General features: G+C 40.5%; 1 protein-coding gene across 1 annotated transcript in view; it reads left to right on the forward strand.

Moving 5' to 3' along the window:
- Window positions 1–166: 166 nt before the first annotated feature.
- The window catches only part of LOC137155386 (EF-hand calcium-binding domain-containing protein 6-like), a 94,451-nt gene continuing 73,682 nt past the window's right edge, over window positions 167–20,935 (forward strand). The window contains exons 1-10 of the mRNA XM_067551585.1: window positions 167–467; window positions 1,553–1,573; window positions 8,243–8,352; window positions 9,263–9,363; window positions 9,624–9,701; window positions 10,782–10,958; window positions 11,562–11,699; window positions 13,998–14,098; window positions 16,384–16,526; window positions 18,832–19,028. Of these exons, the coding sequence (XP_067407686.1) occupies window positions 167–467; window positions 1,553–1,573; window positions 8,243–8,352; window positions 9,263–9,363; window positions 9,624–9,701; window positions 10,782–10,958; window positions 11,562–11,699; window positions 13,998–14,098; window positions 16,384–16,526; window positions 18,832–19,028 (1,367 nt within the window). The remainder of the gene's footprint in view (window positions 468–1,552; window positions 1,574–8,242; window positions 8,353–9,262; window positions 9,364–9,623; window positions 9,702–10,781; window positions 10,959–11,561; window positions 11,700–13,997; window positions 14,099–16,383; window positions 16,527–18,831; window positions 19,029–20,935) is intronic.

Below are 20,935 nucleotides of genomic sequence, written 5' to 3' on the forward strand. Positions count from 1 at the left end.
CTGCGGTGGGGTGGAAACTCTCCCCAAGCGGCCCTTGAAAAGAGAAGGAAGTGGGGGCGCCTGGGGCTCCCCGCACCCAGCGAACCACAGCCTCAGCGGGGATCTCCCTGGGGCTTTAACCCCTGGGGCAGGCGAGGTGGTGGGGGAGCAGCCCGACACGCCCAGGATGGCTGCCCGTGGCGAGGCGCCCCCCAGCCGCCCGCTGGCTCCCACCCTCGCTTCGCCCCGCCTGCCGCCGGTGGTCCCGCACCCGCTGTCCCGGCTCGGCTCCCCGGAGCGCCTGGCTCTGCGCGGACGCGCGCCTGGCGGACAGCAGCCTGCACCCGGCAGCGCCTGGGCCCCGCCGCTGAGCCCCGAGCCGGAGCCGCTGCCCCCCGGCCGCGGTCCCCGCTCCCTCCAGGCCCCCCAGCAGCCGCAGGAGGTCTCCGCCCGCACCGAGCCGGGCAAGCCCAAGCTCCCGGTGTTTGGTAAGTGTGGGCAGTGGGGGACGTGGTAAGGGGCCCCCTCTGCCCCGACCCGCTGGGAGCTGCAGGGAGCCCCCGGGGCGGGGTGGACCGTGCTGCCGGGTGAGGAGAGCACACGGCACTGGCGGGGAATGTAGCGTCCCTCTCTGCCCGCAAGGAGGGACCAGGTGCCCGCCCCGGAGCAAGTGGGGAGACGGATCCCAAGGATCAGCTGTTAGGGAGGGAGGGCGGCAACATAAACATCAGGTGGTGGGGAGTCTGTAGCATGATAGATATGGGGATGTGATGCACCCGTCAGCTGTAAGGACGAGATCATTGATGGTGTGTGTGTGTGTAAGAGAGAGAGTTAACTAACTAACTGCCTGCCCCTATGTCCCAGGGATAGTTCCCATTTGTAAGAACAATATTTACCGGCTCACAATCATCTCAGCTTTGCTCCCCTCTTTATGCCTCCGACTTCCTTAGCTGGGTTTATTTGGTTTGAATTTTAATGGAAATGTTTTAAATTATACTTTTAAGTACATTTTAATTGCTATAAAGCATCAGCGGGTTCTGGTGAGGTCTTTGTTAGTAAAGTTGTTGTTTACCCCACTCCAAAAAAACTTCTCTATTCTAATTTATTTCTGTAGCATTAAGACTATTTATTCCTGAACTACAGTATCCATATTTTTAGCATTCAGATGCTAGCAAAGTATGCCATGCCACACCAGGGTTTGCTTTTAGGTGACTAAGTGAAAATTTGTTTTAGGAAACGATTAATTTTCTTGAACAGTCACAGTTCTAAGTTTTGCTCCAGGTTACACTGGTGTAAATCCAGATAACTCTGTTGATTTACTGGAGTTATACTGGCAGTGTAATTGACAGCAGAATTTAGCCCATGATATGCATCTCTGGTCTGCAGCAAGTGTAAACTTGATATTTATTTTGGCTAAAGTGTTTAAGGTTTATGGGTATCATTTGTTTTAACTATCCTTTTCTTACATGATCCACAGTCAGCTTTTTTTGTGTTACTATCCTTTGGCCAATTGTAGATGGAAAAGAGTGACAGTTTTATTCCTAGCTGGATTATAAAGTCTCAACCTAGACAGAATGCTTGGAAGTGGTGATTTGTAAGTAGTGAACACTTGGCATTGATCTATTCTTTTAATAAAACAATAGACAAAGAAATATGTTACTGCTGTTTGGTGAAATGTACCTCCACACCCCAACTCAACTCCAGTGATTGGCCTTTGTTGGGGCACTGTTTGAAGATTAGGTGGGGAAGCAGGGATTGGAGATTGCCCCTCCTAACCTGTGGGCAAACTGCTGTGCCTCCAAGACCATTACTCCAACTGGCAAGGTAGTATAGCAACAGCTGCCTGTCTGCACCCCGTCCCCACATAGTGTTAGGGCCTTTATATAGTCATGGATCCTGTGACCTCCCCCCCCCTCCGACCACCCTACCCTTAAAATGCTTCTACATGCTAGACAACTGAGGTAGGCTGTAGTGCAGAGAGGTTGCAGAGGCTTCCTCGTATGGCCAGTGTGCCCCTAACTTTCTGTGCAGTCTCACCATGGAGTGGAAGTGGTTCAAGAACCTGGCATAGTGACCTCTTTCCAGCCTTCAGTTGCACCTTTAAACTGTCCAGTGATCTTTAACTGTACAAAATAAGGCTGCATTTCTATCCAGAGGATGTGGTGATGTTGTCAATCCTAAGTTTGATTCCTGAGTGGTGTGTTAATGTCAACCATATTCCAAAGAGTAAATGAGGGGCTCATTTTCAAATGAGCTTTTAAAACTCTGCCTGCAAACTCTGTTTATGCATTCCCACATGCATGTGCAAAACTGCAATTGTGTGTCTAAATCAGATAGTCACACAATTGATTTGCATATATAAATGTTTGTGTATGCACATTTCAGAGACCTTTGTACCATCTGATCCTAAACTGATAAACTATAGAACTCCCACTTCATCTTATTTAAAGAAAAAGTGATGGTGGCCAACATATTATACTATTATTGAAAATGATAACCTACTAGAAATTTCTATTTTGAAACCAGAATTTAAAACTGCTTGAACAGACATCATAAATGCATACAATAAAACATTACTGTTTCATTTTATTATATACATTAGTTTTTGCTTTTAAAAAATGTTTTATTAACAAATGCAATTGTAGCACCATTTTCTCCCAGTTTGATGAGCAACTGCCAATTCTAAAGCCAGAAAGAATTCTACTTTGCAATGGTGAGACCATAAAAAAAAGTAATTCTTTGCATTATGTCTCCAAATAGACTGTATTTAATACTTAGGTATTTGACAAATACCTAAATTGGTACAGTCTTTTTATATATAATGAAACTTATTGACTGTGTGATTCATTGACTATCATGACCCAGTTTTTAAATTTGTCTTTCTAAAATGGAGTGAATAATTCAGATCCCTAGCTTGCAAATGGTCCCGCATGTATCCAGAAACTTAAGTGCTAATTTCATTGCCCAAATGCAGACTAGTGTATCCTAAATTTAAATCTATGTTTGAAAATTGAGTTAATAGAATACTGGCCCCATGAACTATGTGTAAGTTCAGTATATGAATGAAACAAGGTATCTGACAAACTTACTTACACAAACAGTAATTGTTCCTGGAAAATAAATGTAGTTCCTGTTGCCTTTAGTTGGTCCATATTTTGTAAATAATATTCACCTTACTCACAAAGGGTTAGATTCTGCCATCCTTACTCAAACACTGAGAAGCACCTTACTTCACAAGGAGTCTCATTTGAAGTCAGTAAGATATAGGTACAATAATGATTGTTGGTCCCATTGTACAATGCTTATTCACATACTTGTGTAGTAAGGTTCTATTCACCATAAGGGTGGCACAGTTGAGCCCTGTGAGTAAAACAAAGAGGATCTGGCCCTACATTGGTTATTGAAGGTTGTATCATTAGGGGAAGTATTACGGTTGTCTAAAATTGGTTGCAAAACCAAAGCAACCAAAAACTATACAAGTTTTCATACAGTAAATGCTGTAATCATGCCCAAATAGTCCAACACAATGCATTGTTTAGAAATCATTACACTGGTTATTACTAAACAGAGATGCAAAATATGGAACATATATTTGTGTTTTATTTCTAATTATATTAATCAAGATTAGGCACTTGTTTCTGAGAAAGTTAGACTCTTAAGTCCATATTTGGGCATCTGAAAAATAGCCTGACTTGAACGTGCTGAGTATGTAGCGCCTAACTGTAGGCACTATTTAAAAAATCTTTGCACATTTTGTGGGGTGGCATATGGTCCCATCTGGTGCCGTAAGGAAAAAATGTGCAGGTGTTTAACTTACTTACAAATATCAGTAATAATTTGTGGTTTGATTGGAGAGGGGAAAAAAGATGGCTTCAGGTGTCCATAGAAATGCTAATGTGGCCTTTCACAGCATAGAATTGAGGATGTGTGTGTGTGTGTGTGTGTTCTTGAATTTGAACCCAAGTAATAAAATACTGACTTAGAAATATTTCAAGTTAATATCTGAAGATTTTTCAGATTCCTTGTTGTATCTACATATCTGCATCTACATCCCTTTTGATAAATTTACATTTATACTGAAAAACTCATGAGAATACATAAACATACACTCTCTCTCTCTCTCTTTCTAGGCACAATCTTGCAAAGGCAAGATAAATTTATTGTCATTTTTTGGCTATGTGTTGGTCTTTTCTAATCTCTACAGTCCAAATGCTGGCCTCCTATTGACTTCAGTATGGTTGCACAGGCTGCAAGGGAGGGTAAAATTTGGTCCAATCAGCCTGTAAAAGCACATAAATGTTACACATTAAGTATAAATAATTCCAAAAGAAGAAACCTGAATTTAGAAAGAGAAATTAATCACAGAGTCAGATTCTCAGAGGCGCAGACTTGTGTTTGTGTGGCTGCATGAAGTCATATTCTGTGCATGTGCAAATCAGGGTGTACATATGCAAAATTGTGCCTTTGAAATGTCAATGATCTAAATGCAGCATATTGACCAATGCCTTGTGTCAAATATTATCCCCAAAGTGATCATATTCTTGGCAGGTTTAGCATAAAGAATGTAAAAGCATGGGAAAGACCCATTTCCAAATATTTAGTATTGTCATGTACAGTTACGTACATGTGTGTTTTTTTGTTGTTGGTTATACACATTATTCTTTTGAATATTCCCTTTTGGCTGAACCAGTAATATAAACAAATGTCTTGGCTGAACATGTCCTGTTGTGTTTAAGGATTACCCTCACCAAAGCAACTGAATCTAGGCTAATAAAATGGTTTCTTTATTCAGTGCTTCTGTTATTTCATTTGTAGCCAAGCTACACGAGACAGGGGAGGAGAGAGCAAGAAAGGAGTAAGGAGCATGATATAAAAACGTGAAGAGAATTGACCAGAAAAGAGCACTAGTGCTTTGCTGCTGCTTCTTTGTCTTCCCATTAGGAATACTTCTGTGTTGTGAATAATGTTTCCTGAATCCTATGTGCAGCATTTGAGGACTTGTGGCATCGCAATATTTTGTTCCACATCTTGAGTTTTTCATACATTTTTCAAAGTTCCACTTCTCTGTTTCCACTGTTTTGTGACATCTCAAATGTGGTACATTTTAGTGGAAAAACTAAAGTCATTGGTTTTTTCTACATCAGCTATTTGAAGAATTAGATTGGCAAGTATCATCGAGTGCTAGTCTTTACTTTTAGATCGTTCTTGTCCCTCAGAACAATGTACGGTAAAATATTTGAGAAGTTGTAGATGTTAATAATAAAATTACAACAGTGATCAGATTTAGAACCTTATAGCACTTTTAATCCATAACCTTTATAAAGGAGGTGAAGAATTCCTATCTGGACATGCATTTGTTATTATAATAGTTTATAATGAATTAATAAATAATGGATATTATAAACACTCTACAGGCATGAGTACTAAGTGTTATAGATGCTTATAAGCACATTATAAATGGATACAAGTAACCTATTGACCTCTTAGGTTCCATAACAATCCATAACCATTAATTTACCATCTATTAAAACATTTGTTAATAATGTATTATCTCTTTATAAACTGTTTATAGGCTAGAGTCATAAAAGCAACAAGATGTAAATGAGTGGGGGAATCTGCTCAACATCTTAGTTCTCTATGCACAAATGCAAGGAGTATGGGGAATAAAGCGGAAGAACTGGAAGTCTTAGTACACAAGCAAAATTATGATGCAATTGACATCACAGAGACTTGGTGGGATAAGTCTCCTGACTGGACTATTGGTATAGAAGGGTATAGCTTGTTCAGGGAGGACAGGCAGGGATAAAAGGGAGGAGGCATTGCCTTGTACATGAAGAATGTATTCACTTGTTCGATGGTCCAGAAGAATATGCAGGAGGTCAGACTAGATGAACATGATGGTCCTTTCTGGCCTTAAAGTCTTTGAATCTATGAGAAGGAGGTGAGTGCAGATCAGATGAAAGTCTATGGGTGAAGATAAAAGGGGAAATAAAGCAGAGTGACATCATAGTAGAGGTCTGTTACAGACCACCAACTCTGAGAAGGAGGTGGATGAGGCATTTCTAGAACAAATAGAAAAATCCAAAACCTGGAAGTAAATGGGGGATTTTAACTACCCAGACATCTGTTAGAAAAGTAATACAGCAAAACACAAAATCTCCAATCGGTTCTTGGAATGTATTGGGAACAAGTTCGTGTTTTAGAAGGTGGAGGAATTAACCAGGAGATAAGCCATTTGGGACTTGATTATGATTAACAGTGAAGAATTGTTTGCAAACCTAAAGGCTGAAGGCAATTTGGGTGAAAGTGAGCATGACATGATAGATTTCATGATTCTAAGGAAAGGAAGGAGTGAGACCAGAAGAATAAGGAGAATGGACTTTAAAAAAGAAGACTTTATAAATTCTCTGACTCTGTTAAGTAAGATCCCATGGGAAGAAAATCCTAACCCTGGAGGATAGAACAAGACATAATGGGATTAAACTGCAGCAAAGGAGATTTAGATTAGATATTAAGAAAAACTTTCTAGCTATAGGGATAGTTAAACTCTGGAATATGTTACAAAAGGAGGTCGTGGAATCCCCATCACTGGAGGCTTTTAAGAACAGATTGGACAAACACCTGATGGTCTAGGTTTACTTGGTCCTGCCTCAGCATGGGGAGATGGATTAGATAATCTCTCAAGGTCCCTTTTAGCCCTATATTTTTATCTATGATTCTATTTATTAACATACCCATAGCACAAAATGCAACCCATTAACTTTAGAATATGCTTAGGGAATATAAGACAAAGAGAGTATAATGACTTGCTAATGTTCACTCAGCAAACCAGTGGCAGATGTGGGACTAGAACCCAGGTCTACTGCCATTTCCAGTAGAGATCGAGAAGCATTAATGCCATTGCACAAAGCTCTGGTAAAACCTCATCTGGAATAATGTGTACTGTTCTCGTTACCCTGTTCAAGAAAGATCAATTTAAACTGGAAGAGATGCAGAGAAGAACTACGAGGATGATCGAGGGAATGGAGGGCCTATCTTATGAGAGGAGACTGGAAGAGCTTGTCTTGATTAGTCTTGCAAAAAGAAGGCTAAAAGGGGATATGATTGCTTTCTATAAATACATTGGGGGGATAAATACCAGGGAGGGTGAGGAGCTATTTAAGCTAAAGGATAATGTTGGTACAAGAACAAAAGGGTATAAACTGGCCATGAACAAATTCAGGCTGGAAATTAGAAGACTCTTTCTAACCAGCGGAGGGGTGAGGTTCTGAAACAGCCTCCCAATAGGAGTTGTGAGGGAAAACAATTTAATTAGTTTTATGAGAGAGCTGGACACATTTATGAATGCAGTTGTCTGACAGGGTTGCTTGTGATGGTAGGGACCAAGGCTCAACAGCTCTGGAGCTCACTTCCAGTTTGTGTCTTAGGTTCCTAAAGCTCATGCTTCAGGCTTTCAGCTGGCCACCTTCAGGGCTTAGGAAGGTATTTTCTGTCCTGCCCCAATGTATAATGGGAGAATTTTTATGTCCTTCCTCTGAACTATCATAGATGGCCACAGCTGGAGAACTGACATTGGATAGGGAGGAACAGAGGTGACGCGTGGTGGGGACATGCGGGGTCTTGTGCCCCTTCAGATTTGCTGCTGGGCTTGTACTGAGCATGCTCACAAGGACTGAGCATGCTCAGTAACACTGCTGAAGTTAGCTGCTGTCACTCTGTCTTCCCCACTATTGGCAGGCATGGGTCGTCTCTGAAGGACCAGGGCTATGAGGGGGCACTGAGTATTCTCTCTCTCAGAGGCTTGGCTGGATGGTTCTTGGTCACTTGCTCAGGGTCTAATTAATTGCAGTATATGGGGTCTAGAAAGAATTTTCCTGCAGGTCAGATTGGCAGTGACCTAGGAGGGTTTTCACCTTCCTCTGCAGCATGTGTCTGTGGGTCACTTGCCAGGATTATCTGGGTATATCTCACATAACCATTTCCCTGCCATTGCAGGGGCCTTGGGCACTGGTGCACCTCAGTCCCTCCTATTCTCTCCTTGTGGCAAATAATGTCTCCTCTGGGCTGTAATATTTGGTCTAATTTCAGTTGTTGGGTTTAGTGTGCAGGTGCTGGGTGGTGTTGATGGCTTGTGATGTACTGGAGGTCAGTTTAGATGATCTGGTGGTCCTTCTGTGACTGAATTCTGTGACCTGTTTACTAAATCTCTTTACCTGTATAAGCTGTTCATATTTTCTAAAAGTTGATTTTTTTAATGTCCCAGGCCAACGAGCCAACCTTGGAAATCCAGCAGTAAGCAGAGCAAGTTTTGCTAGCAGCAGGACCAGTTTACTGTCTCAGCCTGGGACACAGCTCAGGATTGAAGCTGATGAGGTATGATTTTAATCAAATACAGTCCATATAAATAGATGGGAAGAATAAAATTTGACTCTGAAACCTTGGTACTGTTATGGCCTCTGTCAGCAATCCATATGAACTGGCATGTAGGAAGTACACATAATCTCTTCCTTTTGCCCTGAAATCCAGGCATGGTGATAGAAATTGTAGTTATAACTTAAAATGGCTTACTTTGTACCACAGTGTTCAATTTTAACATTTTTCACAGGAAATTCTAGCTCCAATCCTTTAAAAATTATATGATTTATAGAAGCATTTCTTTCTGTCAAACAGAAAAGAACAGCCAGCATAACTCTGTATAATTCAGTTACCCAATAACACCCTCCCTAAGTGTTAATTGAACTCTGAAACATGGTACCCATTCCTTCACCATTATTCCAGAACAAATTTACCTATGTTCAGTGGTGTCCTCATGCTGTTATTATTCATGGGGAAAACTCCTGTTGAAGACAGTAGAAACTTCGTCTGAATACAGACTGAGTAAAGGTTTCAGGATTGGGCTCGTAATCTTCTCGAAATGTAACCTGGCAACACGTGGTTTAATGATAATACAGAAAGCAAAGATCATATTTATTCTGGCAATACTAAGAAAGCTCGCTCAATTCAGTCATGCAGCAGTACTTGAAAGCCTATATTACAGCTGAATAGAAAAAAATCACATTTTTCTCTTCCTGCTCATGACTCTATAAAAAATTCTTTCCCCCCAGGTGGTTATCAAAGATATCATTTCACGGTGGGACGTTTATTCCTTTATGATTTCTTATCATCTTGTGACAGTTGATGTCCTATTGTTGTGCTTTAAGGAAAAAATGAGTTAAAAGTATGCATTAGAAGTGTGTTATTTGCATATTTGCTATTGAACATGTAACAAATTTATTTTTTTAAGCTGGAACACACTTTGCGTGAAAAAATGAGATCTGGCAGCTATTATACTATGAGACAGCTGTTCAAAAACAATGACCCTGAGGGCAAGGGACAGGTCAATAGGTATGTGCCTCACACAGGAGTTTTCATTGTACAGGATCCGTTACTTAACTTTGACACATGCATATGCATCACTAAAGGTATGAAACAAAACCAGTTGTCCTTTTCCATATATTTAGTACCATGAAATACTTTACATTTCTTTCCAATTCCCTCTCTCCCCACCTAAAAATAGTAGTTCACTTTTGTCTTTTATCAGTGTATAGAGGTGGGCAGGATAAAATCACACTGTGGAGTTATTTCTTATTTTTATTCATTCATAGAGATGTATTACTCATGATGCTGACCAAATTTCTGGGAAGGTATATCAGCTTCAAGCAGTATCAGCAACTTCTTCTAAGGTATGTAATCAGATGAAAACTAAAGGAGGTGGGCACTGTTCATAACCCATAATATAAATATGAGCACATTTTCCATTTTGACTCTTGCAATCCTCTTCCAATTTTGTTCCTTACTCCAGAAATTCATCCTTCCCCGCCATCTCTCGCCAGCATAGTGTTTTCAAACTGGAAACAATATGTGATGATGTGACTATAAAGCACAGATGCACCTTTTCCTAATTACATGGTTTGAAAAATATTTTACTGTCAGAGGGAGACCTCCGTTTTGTATTTCAAAAGCAAAATTATTAAAAGTAGATTTCCTGATACCAATTCTGCAACTAACTCTACCTTTGGGTTGAAATGGACCGCTAGTCCCTCATCTGTCCATCTCTCTGCAAGTTTGATTTTATTATTCCTACACTAGCTATGATGGATGAGTGTCAAGTCTAGTCTTCAGTTCCTTCTGATGGTGATTCTATAAGCAACCTTGGCATCCTGTTCAATTGCCTAACTGTCCTTAGACTTGTGGAGCTACTGTCCCCCCTCTCTTATGCTGATGTAAATCATGAATAACTCCTTTCAGACCAATGGCATAACACTGGTGCAAAACTGGTACAAGTGAGAGAAGGACCAGCCCTGTGAAGTTAACATGTTACTTACAGTTTCCCTGGTGACCATTACTTTTTGTTTTATCTTCATTGGCTAATAAGAATAATGGATCCCTCTCCCTTTCGTAACATCCCTTTTCATATTCTGGCAGCTATAATACCCTTAGGGTGTAAGAAATCTGAATAGGATTTATCCTTCACCTATGCAGTTGTGGTGCATGCAGTTGAGCCATAGTCAATAATCATCAGTAGTTTAATGTTAATAGAGTTAATACCAACACTTTTAGTGCATTTAATGCAAATATTAGTATATACATCATTGTCACTTCATGGATTTCTCCTTTGTATGTGAGCTGAGGCAGTGGAAGAAAGAAGTCTCGAAAGGAAGAGGTTTGATATGTTTGGTCTTCGCTTCCATTTGTAAGTGATCTATCTCTTTTATGTCATGGAAGAGAATGCAAACTACATTTACAATCCTGCATTGTAACAGGCTTAAACTACAGGACAAAGCTGTTATCAAGTTTGAAGAGTTACATGCAGCTATTCGTGATTCTGCTATTTCTGGAGCTCCAGCCTGGCTTGATCCCATCAACCACAGACAGGGGGACAGAATCATGATGACAGCATCACAGGTGCATGCACAGCTAAAAGAAAAAGCAAAACAAAGGTATAAATGCTTCTGTAGCAATCCATAGATTGTATGGCTAGAAGAAACCATTGTGATAATCTAGTCTGACCTCCTGTGTAATACTGATCCCAGAATTTCACCCAGTGATTCCTGCATCAAACCTAACAACTTGTGGCTGAGCTAGAGAATACCTTTTAGAAAGACAGTCAGTCTTTATTTAAAGATTGCAGGTGATGGAAATTTACCACAATGCATAATAAGTTTCTTCTAATGTTAATTACTATTATTGGTAAAAGTGGAGGTTCAGGATTTATCAGGCTTGACTCTTGCAGCATCCAAGTCTGTAAAGTGGGATCAGGAAGAAGGGGGAAGCATCCTTTTACAAAGTTCATCCTTTAGAGAGGACTCAAGGCTCATAGTCTGAGGATTTAAAAAATCCCAAACCTACTTCCTTGGTTCTTTTCCACTGCTAAGGGATGACGCAATTGTAGAGTCCATATAGCAGGTTTGATTTTTCCTTTAAATGAAAATGTTATAAAGTTGTGTTTATAACAGAATTAGGAATTTCTGTGTAGCAGGCATAGGGTAAGTGTCATAAGACTGAAATGTATCAAGGATCATCTTGTCTTCTGTTGGAACTAGGTCCCTGGATATTGCTGATCTGATACCTCAGAAGAACCCAGGTCATGACATTAGGATTCTGATGCCTGAGTTTAAGACCATGCTTAACAAACTGGGTTTTGAGATTGGAAATGAGGAGCTTGAAAAGCTTTGGAGAAGGTAACATCCGATTCAGGTTTTTCTGGTAACCTATTTTAGATAATATTCTCATTCCCAATTAAAAAAATAAAGAGCACCCTCTGGTGTTAGATGGTGGATTTGTGAGGGCATGTGTGTATGATGCTGGTGTGGGGACAGATAGAAGGGAGGACAAGGTAAATGGAGAGAGCCTGAACAGTGTAAGATATTGTGATGTTCCCCTCTGCAGTCTGGATTGGTGTATAGCTGTGTCATCCCAATCCCTCACTCCTAGGACTCAATCTTGTACTTGCTATACTGTATGAACCCCCACTCCTGGGTCAGCCCACGCACAGCCTCCTGCAAGCAAGTGGCTCTTAATTTAGTGAGTGAGTGTTTCTGGCCAACCACTCCTGGGATTATGCAATAGAATGACCCCAGAAAACATCGCCAGTCCCAGATGCAACCCTAGGAACTTCTGTCTTAAGGTGGTCAGTGCTGTCCACTGAACCTTGCAAACTTGTATTAGTTCATCAATTTATCAAAGAAATTGATATGCACCAACTTTGTCACATTAAATGAAGTCTACACACACCCAAACCACATGCACGGCTTTAGATAAAACAAACAAATAAGTTTATTAAATACAGAAAGTTTTTAAGTGATTTATAAGACAGAGGAATATAAATCAGATTTGATCAGGATGAAATAAAAGCACATCACATTCTTCTAAACTAAGCTTAACACTTTCAGTAACCTTATAAAGTTAGATAATGCTCACCATAGGCTGGCTGACTCCTTCAGCCAGGCCCTCCCCCTGTGGACAGTCTTTCTGTTGCTTGATGTTGTTTTGTAGATGAAACTGGAAGAGAGAGAGAGAGCAAGCAAAATGTCTCCTCTTTTAACATGTTACTTCGCCCCTCCCCGCCCCCCAGGGGTCAGGTGACAGACAATGTCCAGCATGGCTTCCTCCACTTGAGTCAAATGATGGATGCTTAGGCTAGTCCATTGTTCCTGGAAGACCTGGGTTGCATGAACTACCTCTCTGCTTTTGGAGGGTTTTACTTAAATCTGCCTCAAGCCATGATACACATATTTGGGAATATTACATAGCAGAGCTTCACAACCATACATATGACATTGCAACAAACATACTACTATAACAATAACGTTCAGTATGTCATGAGCATTCCAGAAACACCTTACATGACATACTTTGCATTAAACAATACACAATTACACTATAAGGGTGAGCATGAATGATACACAATCACACTATATGGGCATACTTGGGGTACAGTGTGTCACAGATATACAAATGGCCACTTTTATCTGTCATAGAGCTAGTTCCTACCATATTACCCACAGGGAAGGTGCTTAGTCCAGGCAAGGACTCCACTGACCTTTTGTGGGCCCTAATCTGCACCTGCTCTGCGTACAGAACTCTCAGTAAAGCCCGTGGGGGTTCCACACATGAAGCAGCTGCAGAATGGGGTCTGCTTCAGTATGTGGTATCCAGTTAGCGCCTCCAATAGGCAAACACCAAAGTTTCTTAACTGGTGCAAAAACAGAGTGATGATGCTTCCCATAGAAATACTAGTCACGTGAATTTTCACTAGATCACTGTAGTTCTAACAGCAGATCTGCTGCAGGTAAGGAACATTCATCGTGTAGTTTTCATGATAAACCTGATTTATAGAATTATCACTGTTTGTAAAGGGCTGTGAGAGCCTCAGTTGGAAGGGGCTATCTAAGTGCAAGTATTTTTATTACAGTATACTCCCGATTATTCAAATAGCCTGGGGAACATGGATTTTATTCAGATAATTGGGAGTTTGGAAAATTGAAAGGGCAGTGCAGGGAGTCCTCTGCAGCTCTGCTGTCATGTGAGTGAGTGATAATGTGGAGATTTGGGTAATAGGGTTTCAGATACTTGGGCATATTCTGTATTAGGTCAAATCACGACTCCTGAACATGCAGTGCAGAGCCCATCTGCTGCTCCATGCTGTCAGTGGAAGCAAAGAAATGGGTCCAGTTGAGAAATGGGGATTTGACCTCTTGATTTTATTCTTTTATCTATTACAATAGAAGGCTAATGTGCTTACCACTAGGTATCACTGCCTCTGTTTTATCTAATATTATGGGTACAGCTGCTAGTGTCATCTCTCTATAGTTCAATTTTGGTATGTTTTGAAAAATGTGGCCCATAGGGTTGACTCTGCTGACATTTTGTGAGTGCTTGATGTTAACAGGAAGGTGACAAATGCTGAAGAAGCATGAACTGTTCTCTAAGAAAGTAATCTAAATCTGATAATGGCTTTCTCTTCGTGCTCTTTGCAGGTATGACACAGAAGGAACAGGAATTCTGAAAGAAGATACACTACTTAAAAAACTAGGAACTGAGCTCCAAAATGGATCTTCAAACAATGCTAAAATTTCTGGTAAAAAAAAAAATCAGTTAATTGAATCCATAGCTTTCAATAACATTCATGGCAATCAGAAAAGAAAGGTCATGGAAAGTGAATCACTTGTGGGATTGGTTATGGATATGCCTCTAGTTCACTGGCTCAAAACTAGTCAAGTCTTGAAATAGTTACTCTGTCTGATGGCTGTTTGGTAGACTCTTTGAAATGATTTTGGTGGTTTTAGATCAGTTCTTATTGGACTAAGTATCCACATCCCAAATCTTCCTCCATATTTGTTGTTTACTAATATCATTCTCCATCTATCTATCTGAGGTTTTTCTATAGTACTTATCACAATAGTATCTAAGCACTGAACAAGTAATTTAAATCCTCCAAGTGTTGTCTATAGATTACTTAAAGTTGATTATGCTGGTTGGCTTTCCTAGATTCCAGGAGTTTTTCTTCTTTGTGTCAATGTTTACTTAAATATCCTGCGCTATGTGATGTATTTGTGTGTTACCTATTCACAGACATCATTGTTACCTGCTCAATTGCCTGCCTGCAACATCAGGGATAGAACCTAGAACTTTTGGTTCCAAAAACATAGCATCTACTACTTGAGTTAAAGAAAAACCTATGTTACAAATATCTGTAAGGCTTTTATCCTCTTTATATAACACTCACAAGAGGGCAATATAATCATGAATAGATCTGACAGTTGATCAAGTAATACATACATTAGCAAATATGTTACAAATACATCAGACCTACAGTGAAAGTACCTGTAATGCAAGTCACTGTGATAGAGTCCAGCCTTCTAGCTTATGGGTAGATATTGGGAGCCTAATGCTCTCTGCCTTTAGTTTCAGAAGTGCATACAAATGTGTGACTTGAATCTTCGTTTATAAAGAATCTGCCTTGACTTGCTCAATGAACAGAGACCAAAGACTGAATGGCTGTGGAAGAGGAACTGCTCTCTCACATCTCAAGGCGGCCGCTCGAGGTCAGGGTTAAACACGTTGGTGGTGCAGTGTGGGGAAGCTTGCATTGCTGCTGACTTGCACTGTAGAACAGGTGTCCTCAAACTTTTTTATTCTGTAGACCACTTCTTGAGATCCTTTTATGGGACACCTCTTCTCCTAACTCTCTGGTCCTGATTCCTCATATTCACTATACTGGATATAAGATAAACATAACTTCACTTAAATGCAACCAACACAGCTGCCTGGTAGCTTCTTCCCACCTTGTATCTTTGTTGCTTATTTCACTGTAGAAGTGGATCTCCTCTTGTTCCCTGCAAATCCTACTGCTCTAATCTTTCCACCTCACTTTGCAGTTTAGTTCTGTCCTCCTGGGTGTTTGCTACTCCTCAGAATTTGGTGTCATTTGCAAATCTGACCATGGTCAAATTTACACCCAAGAAACACGTTGCAAAGAAAGAAACAAAGCAGTTGTGCAAGGTGCAGAGAAGTGATGTCTCTGAGTTTAGATGGATTAAAAAAAAAAGTACCTGGAACACCTGAATGAGTCTTGGGCTGTGCTTTAACTAAGGAGGTATCACTGGTTGAGGAAAGATAGCTGTTTCAGCACTGTAACAGAAGCAGTTCCATGGCACCGCTGGAAGTGGTCCCCAGACCACAGTTAGTCCCTGGACCACAAGTGATGAACAATTGCTGTTTAGAAATGGAGGCCTCCATTTTCCAGGGGTATCAGTCTGGCACCTTCTCGAGCAATGAATGCTCCAATACTGTTGTTTCCTTGTTTTATTTTTAAGGGAAATAAAAAAGAAAAGTAGTCAAGAGTCATGGCTTGGGTTATACTGTTGAGGTTGCATACACATTCAGTATTCAAGGACCGGGTGTTCAAGGGTGGGTGACACAGTCCAAATCAGAAGAGCAGGAAGTTTTACTGTGGATTATGTCATGGAGGTCTATCAAGAGGCAATTCTCTGGTTGTTTGGATTTCTTTTTTGACTGGATTTTTTAAAAATTACTGCTGTCTCCTTAAAATTAAATACTGCCCTGCAGCAGACTATAAAATGAGGTATGCAATGAGTCTTCCAAGCTGAGCCTTATTCAGGGAGAAAGAATTGAATCTGAGGGAAGAGAGGGATTTTCCTGGCATCCTGGCTCTAATTATGTGATGTCAAATCCTACCAGCTAATTTCAGCATATTGTGTTTAGGGCTTATCAGTAACTAGATCATGGAGAGATACTGCTGTCTTCTTATCTTTTGAGCCCTATTATCTTCCTCACCTTTCTTCTTTTTGTTAATATTAAATAAACAATGTAAAAACTTTTTTCTCTATATCATGACTGTAGGGCAAAGCAGAGAAATCTCAAAAGCAGAGAGGGAACGCAGAGCTTCACTTGACATAGAAAGGTGGCTGAAAGATAAATTCAGAGAAGGATTTAGAAACCTGAAAGAAGAATTTGAAAAACACGATCCACAAAAAACAGGCAAGGTAAAATGCTTTTTGGTCTGTGAATCTGTTCCAAGTGGGGAAGCACCCACAGCAGATAATATGGAGGTATTTTATGGGCTGTAATGAGATGTGAAGCAAGGACTGTTGAATTCAAATATACTAACCAGCCAGCTAACCAATATACTAACCAGCCAGCTGGTATTACTCATTATAGCCAAAGGTTCGCTATTATGAAGAGTGTTATAGCGAGGGTGTCCTGTATTGCAAGTCAGATTAAGGCATGCAGCAACTTGCCAGCATTTAATAGAATCCACACACTAAATGCTTTCTTATGATTCTAATACCTATCCTGTCAATATTAACCCACAAGTGAGCCAGACAGATCTCAGCTATGGATTTGTCAGCATTCAGTTCAGACGTGGGGACCTTGGCATGCACTGGCACCTGGTCTGCTGGTGTCACAGTTACAATAAAGTGTTAAAATACTACATCAGGCATTACTTAATACCTATTCAGGATCAGGTTAGTATTCAAAGAATCTGGCTTTGCTAAAGATTCTGGCTTGTTGGCTGGGGAACTCTCCTCCTCCAAGTACAGTAAAAAGGGTGACCAAATTTCAAAATATCTATCTTCTTTTTGGTGCGTCACATGGCGTGAAAGCTTTTCAGTTATAAGGACAGTCCATATTTTACTGTACCACAATTCCAGAGGAGGAGTTGCCACATTTTTCCAGTAATGTGCAATACAAAGTCTAGCTGCTAACAGTAAAAAGAAATGTAACTTGTTTTTCTGTTTAAAATGTCGATCTGTTATTGGAGCATTAAGTAAGCCAGTCAGAGGATCTCTAGGAAGCCGGCATGTTGTCATAATATGAATCTCTTTAATAACTTCCTCCGAAAACTGTTTAATTCCTGTACACAATTACGACACGTGTGAATATGTTCCATTTCCCCTGCAACCTGTCCAATAGAGCACCTCCCTAGTAGCAAAAATATGGTGGATTTTAATGGGAGTCAAAAAATGCCACCTAAACAGTAATTTAGAAAAATGTTCTCTATGAGCTACACAAATTGAAGATTTATATTCCCTTTCCCATATAGAAACCCACGCCTCCAGATCAATGTATTTGTCCAAATCCCTCTCCTATCTTTTCATCTGGGTTGTTCTCTTACCAACACCTTTCAATCAAAGCTGTATAGATCTTAGACATTAAACTTTTTGTTCCAGCTTACTCCTGGGTTAACTCCTTAAATGTGGTTAAAGATCTAGATAGAGCCATCTTGTATCTAGATTTCACTATAAAAAGTTGAAAATATGGGATCTTTATATTATTTACATTCATACATTTCTCTGTGTTTGATTTCAAATCAGGACCCCGGAGCAGCTGTCTGCATTGAGTAATTGCAGCTCTTGCCCACAGCAAATAGTCACTTTGATGTTTTGTAGGGATAACTTCCTCATTATTAATGAAAGTTGCTAAGGAAGAGGGCCTCGATGAGAAGAATTTTAAAAATGTGTCCAAAGCTGCTGATGTGGTCAAGATGAGTGGTTGAAATACATGACAGTGACCTAACTTTCTTTTTCACCCAACAATTATTATATTTATTAATGGCCAGAAATCTGCCATCCTTAAAATCAGTGAGTGCAGTTTTGTTCTGTGCTTTTAAGAGGAGCAGCACAAAGCTCGTAAGTAAAGGAGAGAGAAGTTAAAATGGCTTTGAATCATCTTTATGTCTTCCAGATTCAGGGCTGCTGCATAGGACAGTATGGGCATTGGTATAACTTAAACAGCCCTAGAGGGCTGCCTAAGTTATTGTAGCCTGTCCCCAGCAGCCTATGTATGGCAACGAAACCCAGAATCCTATGCCCCCTCCCATCTGTGACATCCCTCCTGCCACTGGCCCCATTCCTGACATGCCACTGATACTGGGGCTTGCAGACAGGCCTTAATGGAACATCATAAGCTGTCTTGCATAAAGCCTGCTCCAGGAGTTCTTCCTTGGCTGGATCTGCAGCAGGATAAAAAAGTCATAGTGGAGGGAAGATCTCCTATCAATGGGACTGCTTGTGGAGTAAGGTGCTATTCATTGGAGAAAACCTTGGCTCCATGGAAGCCAATAAGAATGTTGCCATTGACTTCAGTGGGGCTGGTGTTTTTGCCCATTATGAGTAAGGTGGCTACATGGGCCATTGAACACTGAATAAATACAGTGATCATGCAGCAGAATAAGTAATGAGAAAGCTCATCAATGACCGTTCTTTATATTAAAGCTTTATTTAAATAAAGGGAAGTCTGATTCACTTCTTTCTTTCTTTCTTTCTTTCTTTCTTTTTTTTTTGAAAGGTGGGAAAAGATTCCTTCTTGTCAATCCTACAAAAATTTGACATGCATCTCAAAAAGGAGCATTTTAACCTTTTCCTGGCAAGATGTGGCCTTGAAAACAGCCAATCTGGGATCAGTTATTTGGATCTTCTAAGGAACTTCCAGGATCGTAGTGACAGAGGGATCATGAACAAAATTCTCTTTAATCCCAAGCATAAGTTCGTATGAAGTCATTACTTATTTATCATTGCTTTGTCTCGATATATGGCTTTGGTAGAGCTGCACCCATTTTTACAAGGTAGAATTAAGCCCAATGTCTCAGACCAGAGATAGAAGTGATAATACAATTTAAAGGCCCTTATCCAGTTGAAAGCAGCCTTTGTGACTTCCATAGGCCTTCTATGGTCTGCATCTATGAAGGCTGTGCCTAATTTTTATGGAGTGCTTTGTGAAGTGTCTGACTGACAATGACAACCAAGGAAGAGTTAAAAGGCTAAAACATTCCATTTCTGGCCAACAGCATTGTTTCTGTCATTCAGTGGCTCATCAAGCCTACATCAGACCCTCTCCCCCTACTACACTCCTGGAAAAATGGCAGATGGAATTAGGGCAGGATCCCCTCTCCCTCCACATCCCGAAAAGAGAACCTCTCCCGTCTGGTGAGTAGGAAAGGTCTCTTCAATGCCAAGAGTTTTTTTGTTGGTTTGTGTTTTTAAGAAAACCAACCCTTAAACCAGGGCAATGCACTTCCCTCATCATGAGCACCACTGAGAGCTAGAGGTTATTCTAAACCTGATCAGTAGAAATTTCCATGTGCTTTGTGGGTCCCATTTGGGGTAGAGGTGGTGGAATATAGACCATTAGGGAATATTGTAGCACGGGTTGAGAGGCACAGATTTGCATGGGCTCCTTTTCCTCAGAGCAGCTCAGCAACTCATCAGCAAGCACAAGTTTATTTTAAAATTTATCATAGCATGATGACTTTTCCCCTGAATAAGTGGCTTGGTACAGAGCCATAATTCATGGCCTTCCGCAGCTTGCATTACTTGGAAAGCTTGAGATACGTAGTACTAGCTTAGGGCCTCTAACTACTGAATATGCCTCCATTACAAGATAAGTAGCCTGAAATAACCATGTTAACAAACAGTAAAACCATCCATACAGAAAGTCTTTGGAGAGATGCCCTTGTCAGTCTGAGCCCGTGCTTCCTCTGTGCTGTTCTCCTGCCCTCTGCTGAGAGAGTTTCAGTATCAGAAAAACTTTAAAGACTGTCACAAAATTCAGATGCATATTAACAAAAGGTGAACCGAAAAGTAACAGTCCACAAATAAATGAATTATTTCACTATCTAATTTAATGAAATACTCACTCAATTGAAATATTTATTTTTCACAAATACATCGTACTATTTTCCTTTTCAAATCTTCATATTTGTAAAGTGTCTTTAACACCATTTTGTATTTATAACAAAATAATGTGGCCAATACTATCATTACTGTTGTTTGTTATTTGCTAAGCTCCAATAATATGCTCGGTGCTGTGCAAGACCGCCTGAAGCCCAAAGATGTTACAAGCTAATACACAAATAAGAAAAGGTGTATTGAGAGACCCATAGGGAGGAGCTATCATAGTTAATTCAGATTTTCTTCTGTATTTTTGTCATCATCATGTGGGACTGTTACTGTTCTTGTTGGTTCCAAAAATTTGGACCTTTGGTCCATGCATCAGATTCATCTGAAGTTTGTATAAATTCTTAGAAATACACTGTCCTGTTCTGTTGCCCCAGAGCAAAATTCTGCTGTGTCTTGTGTTGGACAACTGGGTGGGAGAAGAGGACTAGGAACCCTCTTCTCCCCTAGTGCACTTCTGCAGAGGCAGGGCAGAAGACACCTAGGATTTCCAGGAGCAGTTGAAGGAGTTGGCTGGCATGTCTGTAGGCACTCCATAGCTATAAGGTGGCGTGCTTTGCTAGAATGGGAGCATGATGAGGAACTTGAGCCCTGCACATGTGCATACCCTATCAGCTGGTGTTGCGAGAAGTGCACAAAACTTCATTTTGGAACAGCATTAAGGAGCATGGCTGAGCACACTGGTCTGATCCAAAGCCCATGGAAGTAAATGGGAA

Source organism: Emydura macquarii, unplaced genomic scaffold, assembly GCF_026122565.2.
Source record: "Emydura macquarii macquarii isolate MOO-44397 ecotype Brisbane River unplaced genomic scaffold, CSIRO-AGI_Emac_v2 contig_1363, whole genome shotgun sequence".
NCBI classification, from domain to species: domain Eukaryota; kingdom Metazoa; phylum Chordata; order Testudines; family Chelidae; genus Emydura; species Emydura macquarii.